Here is a 20210-nt window from a genome sequence, read left to right as displayed (position 1 = left end):
TTGTCTGAATAACTTGATGTTGTGAAGCGTCTCCATATCACATTTGAACGGAGTGCATTCTTTCAATTGCAATACGGAGATACTACGCCTTTCGATTGATAAAACTTGACTTCGATTCTTGTCGCCACAAGTGGTAACATCACACGGGCTTTTTCAGTTGAAGATGAGTCAGCCGATCTCATACTGAGTAGAATTTTACTATCGGAAACTCGGAGTTTTTCAAGCAAGTAAATCGGCCACTGAATACACGCAATTTACAGAGAAAAATACTATTGTTGGCTAGTATAGGGTGTCCCATAATTCACGCAAGATTTAAATTTAGCGCCATTTGTGCGGTAAAGTGTTGCCAACGAGAAAAAAAAGACAGCGTGACAGCTGACAGTTCAGGGTTATTAAACATGGAGCGCTACACGAAAGAACAACGCATTTTCATTGTTGAGGAATATTTTAAAAATAATGAAGGTTTGGCAGTTACAGTTCGCAATTTTCGTACAAAATATGGTCGGAATAGTGATTTAACTTCATCAACTGTGAAAATATTAATTAAAAATTCAAGGAAACTGGATCAATTAGTGATCTTATACACTCTGGCCGTCCTTCAACAAGTCGTTCAACAGAAAACATCAAAGCAGTTCTTGAGAGTGTTGCTGAGAGTCCAGGAACATCAATTCGGCACCATGGTCTTGAATTGGGCATTTCGAGAAGCTCTCTACAGCGTATTCTCACGAAAGATTTGCATCTTTATGCTTACAAAGTTCAATTGACTCAAGAACTGAAGCCTACTGACCACACACAGCGAAGAGAGTTCGTTGAATGGATTATGGAACAACAACAACAAGTGGATGCTTATTTTTCGAAAAAAATCATCTTCAGCGATCAGGCTCATTTTCATCTTGATGGCTTCGTTAATCGACAAAATTGTCGCATTTGGGGTTCAGAAAATCCACGAGTGATTGTTGAGAAACAAATGCATCCACAACGTGTCACTCTTTGGTGCGGATTTTGGGCTGGAGGCATCATCGGTCCATTCTTCTTCGAAAATGCGACTGGTAAGGCAATAACAGTTAATGGTGCTCGCTATCGCAACATGATAATCCAGTTTTTTGTGCCTAAATTGCAAGATATGGATGTGGACGACATGTGGTTTCAACAAGACGGTGCCACATGCCATACAGCCCGAGAAACAATTCAATTACTGCATGAGTCATTTCCTGGTCGTGTAATTTCCCGTTTTGGTGATCAGAATTGGCCGCCCAGATCATGTGACTTAACGCCGTTGGACTTTTTGAAGTCTAAGGTATATGCCAACAAGCCCACGACCACCCACGCCTTGAAGGAGGAAATTGAGCGCTGTATCAACGAAATTCAGCCACATTTATGCAAAACGGTCATGGAAAATTTCGACAAAAGAGTGCGTATGTGGCAGTAAAGCCGTGGAGGCCATTTACCCGATATGCTATTCCATGCATAACCCTATACTGTATACTTTATGAATCAATAAGAAATTACAATTTTTAATTAAAAACCTGTGTTTTCTATCAAAATTACTTCTTGCATGAATTTTGGGACACCCTGTAGATGGCGTTGCATCGTAGATGGTGTATAGTGCAATTCTGGTCAAATGGAAGATTGAATAGCGAGATGGTGGGTTGTATAGAGTTGCGTGCCTTCATCCGCAATGAATCTTGGACTCCTTGAGGTGTCACGTTATAATATTTTTTTTTTCTTTCAAGAAATAAGAAAGAATTGACTTATGAATGACTACGTCTTTACTTTTTGGATGAAATAAAAAAAGAATGCACTTTGCAATCGCAACACAGGGATGCGATTTTCAACGAAAGTTCAGATAGAAGAGCTTCAAATCAAATCAGAGATAAAAGCTTCATGGTGTTTCAGTGCTGATAAAGAAGTTTGAAGATTACAATTCGTCCACCATTATAGGCAGTGAGCAGCCAAAAGAAAAAGAAAAAAAAAAAACCACCTAATAACCCAACTGCAATTTTTTTTTTTTTTTTTTTTTTACTGATTTAGTCGGAATTCACGATGGACTTTGATTGGAAAGACCTGGGTTCGGATCCCGCCCAAGTCGCACAAAGAACCTTTATAAGAGAGTTTCAAATGAAGGTGCGTTGGTCGGTATACCATACAAAGGCAGCAGGAATTTTTCCTTCTTAAAAGGCGAGTTTTTTTACCAGGCATAAAAGGACAAATTGGCAAGAAGAATACACTGATCTTAGAGCCTTAGTCGCTTTGGCTGTCCTTTCTTCTGAACTTAAAGCATGAATCTCAAGGGCCAAATTGTTTCAAGCGTAACTACATCGTATGTGAACATGAGGTAATCAGTAACCTCAACAAACCACAATCTGGTTTGGCAAGCTTGTTGGGTGAAGAAATTTTATGTTGCTTACATTTGGCTGTTACGGGATGATTTCTTCGTTATTTTATAGATAATAGAAATGAAAATAGGACAATAATTCGGACTGCTTTCACTTTTAGTTGGGACAGGCTAGGTACGGGATATGCGCAGTGTAACGTAAGCGTCTCCGTAGCACATTTGGAAGAATGACGGTACATTGCGCTCTTCGATTGGAAAAGAACTCAGTTCCATTCACTTCGTGACGAGAGTTAGCTTTATATTGGCTTTGTTAATTGAAGGTGAGTTAGCCGATATCATAAGGATGTATCGGGTTTTTTTCTCCCTTAAACTCGGGTTTTTCATCCCGAGTACAGGCAAATCGGCCATGAGAACACACGCAATTTAGAGACAAAAAAAAATAATACTGTTGGTGGCGGTGAGCGGTAGATGGCGTTGTGGTACTGGTGTCGTGTTGTAATTGGAGAATTAATTAGTAGGGGAGGGCTGAGAAGTTCTGTTTACACCATGAAGGAATTGAGGAAGAACCATGTAACTTACTCCTTATTCTACATATTCCCCACGAAGCACTTGTTACAACGCAGCGGCATCATTTGCAATCCTCTGAGAAAAAAGCCTCATCAGAAGACATCATTTTTGTTCAAGGTGTTTGCCAGAATTACTTAGCCTCCCTACACACACACACACACACACACACACACACACACACCGTATGTAGAAGAGTGGAGTGCTCCCAATGAGTCCTTAGACTCCTTGGACGTGCGTCACTTTATAATAATAATAATAATAATAATAATAATAATAATAATAATAATAATAATAACGTATGAGAGCGTGTGTTATGTTGATAGTTGTATTGTGATGCATCGTACACCATTCGTACAAAGATCAAGGTGCTTACACGGTTATCATTTTTTAATATAAAATTAATGCAGTCGAAATAAACCCAGAAGATATTCTTGTAGAATCGTGAGTTACATTAAAATCTCGGACTCTGCAATTAAAAAGTTTCTGAATATTATAGGACTACTAATTACGTGCTTAAGAGGATTTTTGCCTTTACATTTGAAATAAAATGACAAATATAAGGCATATAAGGCAGTTATGTTTTACAAGTTGATTTTGGTCGTTTGTAATATTTAGAAATTCGAGCCTGGACTATTAGCTAGTGAGGCTTCTTAATCACTTAAAATGCATGGCTAGTAGCGTTCAGTCTGTGACTGATTTAAGAGTGTCTAGTGAGCCCATTTAGGGATTGACAGACACTCTTAGACAGGTTTCACTATATAGAGTTAACGCCAAAGCAGATAAGCCATAAGTAAGAGTCCGGTTCACAATAGCTAAGTTTGAATTTATTGAGACGAACATTCTACTATCATTGAATTGTTAATTACAAGATCTAATTAAACAGTGAATAGCTGCCAAAAAAATTAATATACAGCTATGCAATCGGTGGAGATTTGGAATAAAAGGAAATGTGCGTGTTTGCACACACACACACACACACACATATATAAAGAGAGAGAGAGAGAGAGAGAGAGACGCTCCCTTTTCTGGAATAAAATGACTGAAAGACAGGAATAGAGTTTTCTTTACTTCATCTGACGTTGATAGGTTTAAAACGAATTCTGTAATATGTAACATGATTTTTTTTTTTCAAAAAAAAAATTGTTTAAATTTTCCTGTCGGTATTCTCAACTGCTTGGTTTGTTCCTTGAATAGTAAATTGAGTGCAATGTCACGAAACTTTCAATAAAATTGAAAAATTGAAAGTTTCGTGACATTGCACTGAATTTACTATTTGTTATGTTTCATTTGTTATGTTTCGTTGCTGTGCGAATGTCCTCACCTGTTAGGAACAGTTTCATGTTGGTTTATACGAAGGTGAGTTAGCCGATCTCATACGGAGGTAGCAGGGTTTTTTCTCCCGGAAACTCGGGTTTTTCATCCCGCATACATACAAATCGGCCCTTCAGAACACACGCAATTTACAGACAAAAAAAATTACTAGTTGTGGTGGTGTTGGAGGTGGGCGGTAGATGGCGTTGATGGAGATGATTCGTAGTAGCGGTTAGGTGTAGAGACAGCTGTAGATGTCCTCCCGTGATGAGTCTTCGGACTCCTTGGAGGTATCAGGAATAATAATAATAATAATAATAATAATAATAATAATAATAATAATAATAATACACTTACTGTGATTCAAGTAAACTAAGTTGCAGGGCAATGGACTGTTTCAAAGAGTAGTTCGAATATCCTATTTATCAGTGGCTAAATTCATATCGGGAATACATTGCATCCAAATCAAAAATTCAGTCAACCTCTATTTAACGGCTTCAGTTATAAAGAATTTTTTATAATGCATTTTTCTTTCCTATTAAGTTCCCCCCATTCTCGGCTGTAACTGGTTTTAATTTAACATTTTTTACAATTTCATTTTTTTAGAAAATTTTGCAAATTATGTACAGTCCACATAACTACCGCAGTTACAAAGATAAATAATTCGGAAGCCACACATAAACAGCAATTTTCAATAGAATTTACTAGTGATGCAACAGATAGTGTAATATAGCGAATGAAGCGTGGGAAGCTATCAATTTCCCACGCTTCAACTCAAGGGACTCACGATTTTAAACATTCGTCTATTACGTTAATTTCCTTTCTTTTGGGAATCATCCATGTATGGTGGAAGCTACTATGTGATTCTAAATAGATTCAATATTTTCAATCCTGACTCTACTTTATTCTGTTTTATTTGTTTATTTATTTTTGGTGGATATTTTAAATTTCGTGTAATTCGAACCATTTGCAGGAGAGAAAAAAAAACCTAAACGATTCAAAATCATATACTATTACTACTACTACTACTACTACTACTACTAATAATAAAAACAGTAAGTACTTACCTCTTAGCTTCTGCTGTAGTGTAGTGCTAAGAGGTAAGTACTTATTGTAAGTACTTACTTCGATTCGTTCTGTTTCAGTATAAACAGAATATTCAGTATATTCAAAACCATAGTAGAGATAAAAAAGAACAGTGGGGGCAGCAAAGGAAGTTGAGAGAATTCGGAGGGGAATTTATTCCTAAAATAAATCGCCAATGGCAGATTCTAGAATAGGCTGAAATTCGCCGAAATGGCCATAGGACGGTGGAACCGCAGGGGTATTTCATGGCCGTTATAGTAGCAACACTGGTAAAATGTGTCATTTAGATATTTCAAATGAATGATAGTTAAGAAAACTGTCACTCAAGTCTCTTAAAAATCGGGAAGGGGAGGGGGTCTGATATGGATGAGAAAGACTGTCAACTCATTTATCTTGTCGTCTCTTTCTCCTCGACTCTCGTTCTAACCCTAAAAAGAACTCTTCAACTTGTGGAACAAAAGGACTTTTCAGCCGATGATTTTCAGGAAATGTTTCGGTTACACTCTTAGATTACTCGATCTGCATTCAGATCCCCAGGTACGTAAGTATTTTGGGGAAGTTTATTTCTTCTCTACACGGTTATTATTATCCACAACTTCTAAAAAAAATGCGTGGTACTTTTAATTGTGAATTAAGTACTATAAATGCTTATGGTAATGATTTTACTATAAATTTAGACTCCTGATTCATTATTATATCTTCAGAATACCGTTAACTCATATTTGGTTCCATCGTCACTGTAGCGTTTAACCAATTCAGCTTTTTCGGTCGTTCCCATTGAATGTGGTGAAACACAAGCATTCACTTCTTTACTCTTATCGCCTTATTGTCCAATGCAGGATAATGCATGACCTCTTCCACTGATATTACTTGTTTCTCTACTTTGAGCTACGTTATCTGAGAAAGTATGGACGATATTATTTCATTTAATCAGCTTTTTTATATTTGAATTATATATTTCCAATGGTACAAGAAATAAATCCTCTAAGACACCATTTTACTCCCCAAAGGAAGCAGGCGAGGCCGTTTAGTCCCAAGTAACTTTTTGAAAATTAGTAGGAAACCATCATCGCCCTCAGTCATCACTGATAGCCTGCCTAAGTCTGTCAATGATTTAAAAGACATCAGGGGAGGAGCGTATGGTAGACAGCTGCTGGTATTTCACGGTTCCTAACACTATACATTATTTTCTAAAATATTATGATGATTTCTTCAGTTACGTGGTTAAAAATCCCAGTTTCGCTAGAAAAATCCCACTTACCTTAGTTGAAGATCGACTAACTCGGAAATCAGCAGAAAAGGGCCCGATAAAAGTTTCTCTAGTCGGCAACTAGAATCGAACTCACAACAGTCAGTTTTTTGACAATCTAGGGTTATAGAAGCAAAAGCCATTTCCAGAGCGCTACCAATCATTGGTATAAATTTTCAGTACTGGATTGCTCTTAAATAAAGATAATTTTTCACATTAACACATGCCATAAATGCGAGTGTAAGTATGCCTCCTTGAAGAGAGATGGAATTATGTTGTAGGCAGAATGAGCTTTTTAAGATAAATTTTGATTCTTTTTTAATATCAATCTTTACCCACACAAACGCGACAATTCGCAAGATATATATATAAGTATGTTATGCGTGAGCTAGTGATCAGAGAGAGGAAGGAATGTGTTAGCTTGTTTCTTGAAGAGTTGGGGATTACATTCGCTGAGAAAAATGGCATGGAGAAGTCTGTTCCAAAAGACAGGTGTATGGTATGAAAGACGAGAATGAGTAGTTGGTTCGATGTGTTTAGAAGAGACATAATACAGGGACAGATCGTCTATGGAGAAAGTGATTGTAGGAAGTCAGTGAGAGAGAGAGAGAGAGAGAGAGAGAGAGAGAGAGAGAGAGAGAGAGAGAGAGAGAGAGAGAGAGAGAGAGAGAGAGAATCTATTAAGTGAACAGCTCACGTCTGTAGATGGCTGCAGACAACTAAATTCATTGACAGCCATCTGTGATTGGCTAAGGGTGAAGTTCGGCCTGTTTCCTCCCCTCCCCCCAATTCCTAAAACTTAGGACCAAAACTCTCTCTTCTACTTCCTTCAGGGAATAAAAGGTGAATTTACATGTATACTCTGCCTCCGAGATACAAATAGCATTCAGGAGGAGGTTTTTTGGGCATCACACCAAATCTGAGAACAATATTTATGCTTAGACGGCTTTGACGTTTATAAGTTTTAGGAACTGAGCAGAAAATCGTTTTCCAAGTGACGTAATTATGCCAAGATAGCCTAGATGTGAAAGTCAGTCCAAGAAGAGAAAATTGACGTTGGTTCGTGAGCGGAATTTAAATGAGTTGTTTGTTATTATTATTATTATTATTATTATTATTATTATTATTATTATTATTATTATTATTATTATTATTATTATTATTTATTCTAGGCACCTTTAATTTCGGGAAAATTACTAAACTAATTCTCTACTAAACTAATTTCCGACCTGGTTGGCCGAATGGTTAGCATATCCGCTCTCCAACGAAAAGGCTGCGGATTCGAATCCTGCCGTGGACATGGATGTGATCGTCTGTGAAAATACTAGTGCTGGTAGTTGGCGGTAGATGGCGTTGGTGTAGTTGAGATTAGTTGTGGTTGGTGGATTCAGTGGTGCAGACAGAGAGTTGTAGAGTAGGTACCCTTACCCTCCCTCGATGAGTCTTTGGACTCCCTGTAGGTGTCACGTAATAATAATAAAAATAATAATAATTCAAAAGCAATTTTGATATCCACGAGTATCGAAATTATTCAGCATATATAAAAATTGATTTTTCTTCTCATCGTTGAATGCAAATTCATGGTTCGGGCTGCTATCCCTGGTTTCATCATATATTCCTTGCATATCCACAATCTTAGCAGTCGTGAAAGGAAACTTCATGGCCGCGATGTTTGTCAGTTCGTGATGTTCGCTTTAATGGAACTCCTGCGTTTCTTCTATTCTTCAGATCATTTCTCTATTCATCTTTTTATGAATAGTACCGTGAGCAGCATATAATGACACTTTATTGCGTTTAAGTGGCCCTGTAGTATTATATCTCTCTCTCTCTCTGTATACTATGTCCACGTAGTCGTTTCATTATAGTTTACAATTTACAACAAATAATGAACCTTCATCTTTGCTAAGCAACATCACTTTTGTTTAATAAAGACAATGAATTTTCTTTCCCCTTTTTGGACTCAGAAGGAGCGCTAATTATGAAAGAAAATAATTAGCTATTAGAATAATGAAAACTCTTATGAAGAGGATTGAATGACGTGTCCTTGACAAAAACAATCGGAGAGCGGCTCGAGTAGGAAGAGCAGGTAATTAGAAGTTTAACAGCATTGGTTTGCCCAATCTGTGCCCTTGAAATAAAATAGCACAACTTTCTGCAACATATTCCACAATGCGTGAATACACTGATGTACCAAACCTAAGGACGAACACTCTTTCTGAAGATTACAACCACAAATTGAGACGAATCAGCTTGTGGCAATGTGTATAACTGACGATTTCGAGAAAGCGAGTACACTTTCAAATTTTCTAATCGCGCGCAAATTGGTCACGTGGTAGCACTCAACAGGATAAAAAGCAAAAGGCTAAGTTAAACGAATTGTATCTCCAAAAGAAATAATAAATATTATTTCCCATCTGAAGAATAAAAAGGTCCCCGGCCCTGACGGCATTACCAATAGAATAATAAAGCTACTCCCACGAAAAGCCATAATTCATCTAGTTAATATTACCAGTTCCATTTTAAGATTCCAATACTTTCCCACAGATTGGAAAATCGCGGACATTATACCTCTGAAAAAGCCTGCTAATAACACACAACTTCCCCAAAGCCCATCAGTCTTCTTTCCTGTCTTGACAAAGTAATAGAAAAGGTCATCCTATCAAGACTACAATCAGCAGTGGACAAACAGAAAATAATCCCAAATGAGCAATTTGGATTTCACAAAGCTCACAACACGGTGCAACAAATTCATTGATTAACAGAACATATCACTCATGGTTTTAACTGGCACCTTCACACTGCTGCTGTATTTTTGGATGTTGCCAAGGCCTTTGATAAGGTCTGGCATCAACCTTATCTTCAAACTAATTGAAAACAATATCCCAATTAAACTAGTGAAACTCATATATCTATATATTAATGAAAGATACATGCAAGTAAAACTGAACAGAATTGTGTCATCAAGGTGCAAAATTCTGGCAGGAGTACCTCAGGGTTCTCTTCTGTCCCCAATACTTTTCACAACTTACATGGCAGATATTCCTCTCAATTCAAGAACAACCACTACGGCCCTTTATGCCGACGACACCGCTATTCTAGCTAGATCGCTCAGCCCTCGCCTAGCAATCGCTAGACTCCAATGAAGTATCACTGAGCTAGCAAACTGGTTCACCAACTGAAGGATTCAAGTGAACCCCCTCAAAAGCTCAGCCATGTTGTTTTCAAGAAGAAAGGTCTGCATTAAGAAGAAAGGCCTTGGTTGACCGAGTGGTTAGCGTATTCGCTCTCCAGCCAAAAGGCTGCGGGTTCGAATACCGCCGTGGGCATGGATGTTGTGATTGTCTGTGAAAGTACTAGTGGTAGTCGGTGGTAGATGGCGTTGGTGTTAACTGATGAAGTTTGGTGGAGTAGTGAGACGAAGAGTTGTAGAATAGATGCCATCCCTCGATGAGTCTTTGGATTCCCTGGAGGTATGATGTAATAATAATAATTAAAGAAGACATCCTGCTCTCTGGTCATAAGATCCCATGACAATCAGAGACCAAATATCTTGGGGTATTAATGGATAAGAAACTCCTTTTTAATAAGCACATCAATCTCATTGGCTCCAAATCTTCCAAAGTAATAGCACAGCTCTACCCATTGATCAACCGCAAGAGCAAATTGAACCTACATAATAAATTGCTTCTTTACCGGATGGTATTACGTCCAGTCATTACCTATGCCTCACCAGCATGGAGTCACACTTGAAGATCAAACATTTCGAAATTGCAGAGAATCCAGAGCAAATGCCTTAGGATGATCCTGGATGCGCCGTGGTTCATCAGAAATTCACAGATTCACCGAGAAACCGGCATTCCATATATTTCCTCCTTTCTTCGTAATCTAGCAGAAAAATTCTTCGTGAAATCAAGTTCAAACCCACTAATCGTAGAAGCTGTCAATTACTGTACAATGAGACTGATTACTACAAACACAAAAGACCGAAGGCTATTCTTCTCTCAACCGATCATAGCTAACACAACTGCCCTCAGAGGACGAGCTTAATTGCTCACAAACCCCCCATTCCCAAACAACTCTCATTAAAGGGGAATATGAAAATCACTAGTGCTTCACCCATCCTATCAGTAACGTTAACGGTAATGGTTAAGCGAATTGTGTTTGGAGGAAGTTCTTTTCGTGAAGGAAGCAAGTAAGTTGCAAACTTGGATGTCTTCTAATGTCTCAAAGACATCATCTGGATGATTTCACGCTGGGAAGAATTATTGGAGAGCATGAAGAAGGACGCAGAATTACTGATATTGCCAGAGAGTTTGAATGTTCATGCAGCGTTGTATCGAATCTCTAGGCAGGGTTCAAACCAATGGAATGTGTTCCAGACGTTTGCTAAGAGGTTTCCCTGGCTCTAATATGGAACATGAAGGCAGAAGTTTCGTTCTAACAGCAAAACGTAATCAACACACCACGGCAGGTCAACTTGCAAGTCGGCTCCATTCAAGCACAGGTACGCAGATATCTCGACAAACTGTAGTAAGACATTTGCGACAAGCAGGGCTATACGCCCGAAGGCCTGTAGTCTATGTCCCTTTATCGACAGTTCATTGCAGAGCATGTTTTCAGTGGTGTTGTATCCATAAAAATTGGATAAGAACCAATTGGCTAATGTACTGTACAGATGAAGGTCGTTTTAGTCTTTCTTCAGATTCTAGAAGCCACTCGATCTGGCGTAAATGTGGTACTAGTTATCATCGCGGGAATGTTCTTCAAAGGAATAGATAGATGCTTAATGAATGCACCGAAATACAAGTGCTAGAAAAAAGAAAAAGGGACTATGACCGGTGAAGGATACTGCAACGAAGTTCTTCAACGTTATGTTCGATTGCTCGTGGTGCTATAGGCGAAGAATTTATTTTTATGGATGACAATGCCACCATGTCGTACATGAGTAATAAAAAATACTTCTGGAGACAGAGGATATTAATCGAATCGAGTGGCCAGCACGCTCCCCAGATCTCAACCCCATAGAAGATTTTTGGGACGCAGTACCGCTAGAAAATTCCCTCCAGAAAACAAACAGGGCCTTATCCTTGCTCTGAAGGAGTAGGCTAGTTTGCCTTAAAATCTCCTGAATCACTGGGTGCTAAGCATGGTATGAACTTGTGACAGCAGCATCGCAGTTCCAGGTGGACATGTTCCATACTGATATGTGTCTCCTCATAGTTTTCGGTATGCACTGCATATTAATTCCTTAATTACATATTTAGGAACTTTGAACCTTTTGCCAAAGACGTATTCCAGTTTACTTTGTACGAAATTTATTACACATTTTTGCGAAACATAATGTTTTAGTAAGATGGCGATAAATTTTATTCCACATTTGGCTGTAGTTATGAAAAGCTTTTCATATACAGTTAAAATGTAGTTCGTCCTTAGATTTTGGACACCAGCGTATTTATCGAAGTAGATGACAAGAGATACTGAAAATGTTGTGGAGGATTAAAAAATAAAATGATGAATGTTATTCATCAAGTCACTGATATTACTTTCTCTAAAAACGAATCTATATAGGTGCACACAAAAAAGGTTTATTATACTCATCTTGTAGGAGTGAAATGTGTCAAATGATCTGTGAGGTTTCTTAAATCTCGAGTCTTAAAGTGATAATAAGAATAGACATGCATTAGTTGGAAAGACAATAAACAAAGCGATGTTCAAAAGGGAATCTACCAATTAGTGTGCGAAGAAATGCAAGGGACAGTGATTATGTGAGTATCATGAAGAATTATAGACACGTTAACACAAGAATATTTTAATGTTTGCCAAATATTTCAGTCTAAAACTAACAGACTATCCTCAGTGGCGTGGCTACATAGGAACAGTTTTTTACAAGGTGGAATACCAACAATTGATCATTCAAAAGTAGAACGAGCCGCGTGATGTTACATTGCTAAGCATAAAGAGAGGAAAATTTCATCAGAATGATGAATAAATTATAGGTATTAATTCACAATTTCATATAACAATATTTGGCAAACATTAAAATATTCTTGTGTTAACGTGTCTATAATTCCTAATTATAATGTCACAAGTGTCTCTCAAGAGTAAAATGTGAATATCATTTCAACAAAATGGATATGTTACTGCTAAAGCTCGAAAGCCGTTAATGTGCACATTTCCTAGCTAATCTGCAGATTAACTGATTTGCTCCGTTAAGGTGCGGAATCAAGGGTTTTCCGCATTTTACCTAGGTAATGTGCACATTAACGGCTTCCCTATCGTTAAAGTTCAAAAGTTTGTTTCTCTCATTTCCTTTCCCTACTCCTTCCCCCCTCTCCCTCCACTTTTAGTTTGGTTTCGCCAGTGTCATATGTTTTGCAAATTCATTTCCTTAATTGTAATAATATTTTAAACCGTTTGATTCTTTGTATTATAGTTTTTTAATTGATTGATGATTGATTCTATCAACTAATTTGTTGATTGTTTGATTGTATTAACTTGATTCTTTAGATATCGAAAAATAAATAAATAACATTATGTTAATTTAAGCGTGAGCCTGTGTAGCTCAGCGGATGTGGCGTTTACATACCGCTGCGCTTGGCCGCACGAAGGAAGACTTGGTTTCGAGTCTAGTCGGCGACTAGAGGAAATTTTTCTAAGCCTTTTTTCGACCGGTTCCCGAGTTAGTCGATCTCTGGCACGGGCAAGCAGGTTTTTCGTCCTGTAAACTCAAGAAAATCGACCGTAGAACCCACATTATTTCAGACATTAAATATATTGTGTTAGGGTTAGGGACCACGAGATGGCGGCACATTTGAGCCGTCTCTCTTCACTGTGTACCGCTTAATTAGTGATAGCCTTGGGCCATCTGTCTCTGATTGGGTACCAGTGGAGATTGAACTGCCCACTCAGTCTCCAAAAGTTAGATAGGGCTAAATGGTCTCGCCTACTTCCGTATATACGGGAATAAAAAGGCGTTAGCTGATTTTTTTTTTTTTTTTTTTAATTTAAGCGTACAGAAACGTTGCTGTTGTTCCAGCAAAGATCTTATTTTCACTTTAACGAGTGCCTAGTAGGTAATGTGCAGATTATCTAGATAATTTGCAGATCACCTAGGTAATTTGAGAAATGAAACAGTTTTCGGCACTTTAACGGATCACCCTAGTTAATCTGCACAATACCTAGATAATCTGTAGAATTACTGATTTCTGCACTTTAGCGGTAACAGATACACTAGAAATTGCTTCATGGAATTACTTCATGTTTAATAACCTTCCTGGGTCAGATTCTCAAGAAAGTGGCCGAGGCAATCCAATATCCTTTGCGCTGTTCCCATATCATACCAGATTACAAAAATATTTCGAGAAGATGTCTTAAATTCATTTTCAATGCACTTCAGAAACCACATCTGTTGCTACTTTCTTCAAAAGATGCCCATCTTACTGGCAAAACACATAGGAATATACTCACAAAACAAGCCACCAATGGTCGAGTTGGCGAAACTGGACAACTGGTATAAAATTCATACTTGAGACCACATCAGCGATCATCCAGATCTGTATTGATGATACGGTCAAATATCACACACGTGCATTCTTAGAAGTCCTTGATATAGAGGAAAAGATTGAGGAAAAGTCCAATCTGCTGATATTACAACAATGCAATCGCTGGCCACGTTGCTTCATCATGAGTAGATTTCAACACAAGAGTTCAGAAAATATTGTCATAAACATGAAATACATGGATACAGTTTAGCTGGTCTTTTGTCGTGTTTGTCCATTAGTCCTATGATGCCATAAAATATGGAGAAGACCGTAGATGTGTAATGCATTCATATGTTCTTTGCATGAGAAAAATCCTTTTTTTTTTTTTTTTTAGGTTACCTTACAATATTATATCGGATTGCGTAGAATAACACAGTCCAATGTGTTAGTGAAGAAACTTATAACCATCCAACTGGCTTTGACTTGTATATGCACGTCAAAGTTGCCATGGATGCGAAGTGCATGTTAAAAATCGTAAGACCGTTGTTTTGCATTGAAATATATGATGGATATGAAGTTCATTAGGAGCGATATGCTTCATCCATATTGACGTCGGCATGGTTAATCTAACACGTGCAAATCGACAGCAATTAATAGCATAAAAGCGCATAATATTTTAAAATAGCACTCAATAAAATGAAGAATTGCTATTTTATTCGTTGTAGTTTGTTATGTTGAGCAAGCTGCAGTGACCTTCAGATGTCAATCGAAATTCAGCCACAAGAAAGTGACCTTATGGGAATTTCATGTGCACTATTAAACAAGGCCATTCCTATTGGTCTTGACTTATTCTGTTTTTATTTCCGATATACAGTACTTTCCAGGTTGTTTCAATTATTTATTTATTCTGTTTATTACATCCATTTCTACGTCACAGTTCACATGCATATCTCTAAATCCCTCAGCCCATGGACTGTTTTGGGCAGCTTCTTTCACCTTATCATCCTCAGTGATTCTGTCACCTGCAAGGTTCATTTCTGAGTACTTTTTTTTATCTCGTCTCTCGGTTGGTATATAATTCTTCTTCTTCTTCTTGGACGTCTTAGTGATTTTCAGCCATTTATTTTCCTCTTGATTATCGTCAAGAGGAAGCAATCTTCTCATTCAAATATCTTTGAGGACATTTTTCGCCCTTTCTGCAGTTTCGAAAACATCTATCTGATCTTTTAGCTGGCCATCATCGCACCTTTCGAAAATCTCCTCGACACCATCTCGAAAGCTTTCAACTTGTCTCTGTTACGTTCGGGAGTGTTCAGGTTAGTGCTATGCTCCATGCATAGAAGTGTAGTATTCTCTTTCTTAAGGATTTATTTATATTTGTTGTGGTGGATAAGTTTTTCTTAATCATGAATGATGCTGCTTTGCTTGTGGTTATTCTTGATTTGATTTGTTGCAATCATTTTACATTTTTTTTTGTGAGGAGGCTTCCCAAATATTCGTATATGAATTTATTTTTGAAGTTGCACCATCTTATTATTGTCCTTAATTAAGTCTAAGCTCTGTAGTATTTTGAACAATGCCAAATATTCTGCCTTAGAGATATTTATTATCAGCCCTTATGCATTTTCTGTGATGTTTGAGCTATCTGTCATTACCTGTAAGTAATGACAGATAGCTCAAAAGTCAGTAAGATTTCGAGATGACGGCCTTGTCATCTGGAAATCTTACTGACTTTATCTTAATTTGATTGACACTCATCATATTCTCTTCGTTCTAGAGCAGTTACTGTCATTTTTGCAAAGATATTAAAGAGTACTAAGGTGATAATAGGCGCTACCATCTGCCACCTCTCCTGACATTCCAACGTCCATTTGTTTTTTGTTTCTTGTAAAGATTTTTAATAAGATCTATTAATTTAGTTTCATTTTCAAAGTTTAAGATATTAAACTTTGTCTAATATATATAGCCTTTTCCAAGCCCACAAAACAAATGTACAGATTTTTCTTTTTGACTTAGATTCCATTCTTCAAGTATCCTCAATGATGTTACTGCATCTCTGGTTCCTTCGGTTTTGAGAAAAACCGAACGTTTTTTTTTTTTTTTACATATCTTTTTCCCAACATATATGTTAATAAATTCTCTAGTTTTCTTTGTAGTCGTATTAAGTGATTAACATCTTATATTAACGCCTATTATACTTTGCACCCTTCATTGGATCTTTGTATAAGTGTGACACAGATGTATTTATTGTTAGCGTATTCATTAATTAAAGACGACTAGCAACAGCGATATGTAAGAAACTTTTTGATCTCAAATTAATAGAAAGGAAATTGGGTATAACATAGAATCAAAAACTGCCGCCTACTGAACTTCATATATTAGTTAAGATTTCAGCCATCGTATAATGAAAATTAATAAAAAAATTAAAAATTGAAATCCAAGAAATTAAACCTTTAAATTAATTATATTAATAAATAAACCAAACATTACTCAATAGCCTAATTCATTGTAGTCTGCATTAAAATCTAAAGAATATTAAAATCAGTGTTTGCTGCACATCAATACAAATTCCAACCCTTTGAGCATTATGGATTATCCATCAACTAAAGAAATGGAAAGGTTAAAAATATGTTGAAATATGAAAAATACTTACTGATAGTGGACAGAAACATGATAATGAATCCAGTGAACATAGGAATTGTATATCCAATTCTGCAAGAAACATTGGAACAGCTATCAGTTCTAAAATCATATACCCATACCGTAGTACAAAACATTTAAAAAAAGTCACGATTTGAATAGGTTGTTTGCAAATCAAACTTTGATAAGTTAACTAAAACATTAACCATTTGGTAACCTAACTAAAATAGTGGCTTCAATGATAACTGTAAAATTATTTAAAGATTTTTCGGCTTATGAAAAATTCTGCAAATCAAAATTGGTAATGTGTGATTTAAATATATTACGTTATGTTTATTTTGCTACACTGCTGCCATCTATTCTTCCACGCTCCTAAGAATCATTTATCATCTTGAGAGAAGGAAAACACCACTTCACTATCGGAGAAAAACTGACACTAGTTATCGCAGACATTTTGTGGCTGCGGCCTTCATAAAAATATCTCGTGTCAATTCTCTTCATCCAGACTTAAGTGGAAATCGATACGCCATCTGTTGGCAACAATAGTAGAGTTGCTGATAAATGAAGTAGCCATTCCCAGACTGATACCATATCGGCAGTCTCTCAAGCGGCCTCTGAATTGAACACGTGATTTTGGATGCCTGTATATCTTGTCTGAACTTAGTACGCTTTTCAGTGAGAGATTTCAGAACGAAGGCTGCAGCAGGTTTTGTTTATGTCTTTTGAATTTGCATTATATTTTATTTCTTGGGAGAGATTCAGGAAAATTTCATTAATTTTATAAATTTTATTTATAAATACGAAGTCATTACGAAACAGTTTCCAAAGCAATAGAAAATTATCCGGGAAACCTTTTTGAGAAAAAAAGCAACAACAACTTCAACAATTCAATCAATTGTAACCCTGACTCCAGATTGAATATTACGCATCTGCCACTTTTATTCGATAGGACAAACCTGTCAACTTTGCAGGTTTAAATATAACTAACGAAAGAACTACAGCAATTTGAAAATAGAGATAAACGTCCAGCCTCACTGTGTTTTTCTTATTGTCAACCTCCGAAGTCACATCTAAGGTCGCATTGTTCAAAGGATTTCAATCTCATTTGAAAAATAGCTATTTGTTACGATGTTTATTCTCCTCTCTAAATTTCAGCGAAGTCGGACAACAACGAAGTTGTTCAAAAATGGGAGAAGATCGTATTCATTGCAGATCCCTACATGGATAGCATTGTTCAGGTGATCTCCCAGTTTAGAACCAGAAACGCTTCAATTTGGAATATAAGCGTTTCTGATATCGCTTGACATCGTCTAAAATATTCATCCCGATCAGATTAATATAAAAGGGGAGTGAATTGTTAAAGTAGGTTTCTTCTCAGACAGCTTTAAAGGTCACGTTGTTCAACCCGTCTGGAATATAATTTATTTATTTATGTATTTATTATTATTATGATTATTATTACTTCTACTACTACTACGTGACATCTCCAAGGAGTCCAAGGACTCGTTTTGTTCTTTAAAAAATTTCAAGAAATACTGGAATTTTTTAAAAACCTATTTCATCTAAAAATAAGCAATATCTAAAAATATACGTCTTATATAAAAAAACAAAAGTCAAGTAGTGAGGAAGTAGGAAGTGAGCTGCAATTCAGAAGTCGCTGCTTGACTGATTCACGTTCTCGACAGTTAAAATAGTTGAGATGGTGAGCTAGCCGTTCTCTTATGAAAATGACAAAGCCTTTACTCCCAGACACATGCAAACAAGCCAGAAGCACACACAGTCAAAAACATATTATAGAAAACTAGTGGAATGAAATCCTACTGTTACCAAGCGCTACTTGCTCAATCTGTAGAGAAAGTTTAGTGAAATTCATGGCCTTACCATTGAAGATGCTCGTGGTTATAGTTCAAGGGAACCAGAATAATAAAGAGGCAAAAACTATTGCGTGTGATATGATCAGTATATCACTTCTCACAGTTAAAGTTTAAAATAATATAGAAGTTCGAAGACTGCAGACCACAGATATGAGTGCTGATGAAATTGGAGGAATGAAGAGATGGTATCAATTGTAGATTCATATTTAAAATGAAGAGATTAGGAAGAAACCTGGCATTGTTAGCAATGCTGGAGACTATGTAAACAAAGCTGATATAAGGTCAGCAAAACATGTGATATGACCCCAGGATGGCAGGTAAACGACCTAAGGAAGACCAAGATCTAAATGAATTGATGCAGTTTAGATGTACCTTAGAAGACCGAAATATAGGCCTGACAATATTGTAGTGATGATAGATAACAGACTAATTTGGAGAACTTTTGTTGATAAGAAGTTAATAGTTTTCATATAGTATTGTGATAGTTATCCTATACATCCCTTGAGAGCGCATGTCACGAAATTGATGATACTAAGAACGACGAATTTTGAGACTGACATTTCATTTGCAACACATTTTGTACACAAAATGATATCTATTTTTAAAAACATAGTTCGATACTTTGGATATTGAAGTACTGACCTCTTCAAAAGATCGCTTCTTAAATGAAAAAAAATAAAAATAAAAAAACGAAATCTGAAATTTTTATGTTAATCTTGCTCACTCTGGCTATATGCTTATAGTATGTACTCCCATGTGTAGTATAAGACATCTAATAAGGAGCGTGGGCATCACACCGGGCGATGAAAATCATCCTATACTTAAAGACGTTCATAGGTATTTATGCTAGGGCTTATTCGAACCTATTGTGACCTATATTTATTAGTTTTTGTTTTAAGATTCCACATTATTGTTTCATTAACTACGTAAAAGTAGCCTCACTGATTCTTTTAGTTCATCGGTTTTTCCCAATTATTATTAATACAGGCCATATTTGACAATTGGATTGGAGTCTTGGATCGCATTATCAGTTTATGTTTTTTTAAATAATTTTTTTTTTTCAAGTAAACACGAAACATCATTTTACCACCTCAAGCGTCAGTTTTAAAGACTTAAATTATTTGTTCCGGTACAGTATCGTAAGTTTTCTCTCTCTCATTAAAAAAATTAAAAAAATAAATAAAAAATCTGCATCGCCACATTTATGTTTGCATATTTAAAAATATATTTAGATTACAAACCAAAACGCATATTTAATTAAAAATAAATTTACTCTAAAAGGATGAAGTGTGTTCAGGAAATTAAACATACTGCGGATGTCAGACATTTTAGATTTTGAGTGGACGCGGTGTCAACGGAAATCCCGTAGTTTTTTTACGGATATGCAATGGCACCACGAGTATGTGGAAATTTCAATAGTACCAGAACGAAAACAAGAATAAAGACAAGTGGATATTATCCGACATAATTAGCAAAGATGCAGCCCACGGTTCGAGTCAAAGTAGTTTAGCGGTACATGCACGTATATTTCTGTATGCATACAGAGTAATGCTATCTGCTTATCCCTTCGCGGGATAAAGAGGATATGCAGGTGGTGCTCAGGTTCAAAGAACTTGTTCAATAATTACAAAAAAGAATATTGTATAGTGCAGTTATAGGATTTACCC

The 20210-nt window shown here is 36.6% G+C and overlaps 1 protein-coding gene across 1 annotated transcript in view; it reads right to left on the bottom strand.

The window, feature by feature from the left end:
* Window positions 1–20210, bottom strand: part of LOC150107201 (synaptic vesicular amine transporter-like) — a 143972-nt gene that overhangs the window by 21887 nt on the left and 101875 nt on the right. The window contains exon 4 of the mRNA XM_090391053.1: window positions 16683–16741. Coding sequence (XP_090247179.1) covers window positions 16683–16741 — 59 coding nt within the window. The remainder of the gene's footprint in view (window positions 1–16682; window positions 16742–20210) is intronic.

The sequence above is a fragment of the Typopeltis vanoorti genome, chromosome 4 (genome assembly GCF_054136105.1).
Source record: "Typopeltis vanoorti isolate ZY-2024b chromosome 4, IOZ_Tvanoo_1.0, whole genome shotgun sequence".
Taxonomy (NCBI): domain Eukaryota; kingdom Metazoa; phylum Arthropoda; class Arachnida; order Uropygi; family Thelyphonidae; genus Typopeltis; species Typopeltis vanoorti.
This window is presented reverse-complemented; position numbering and strand designations above follow the sequence as displayed.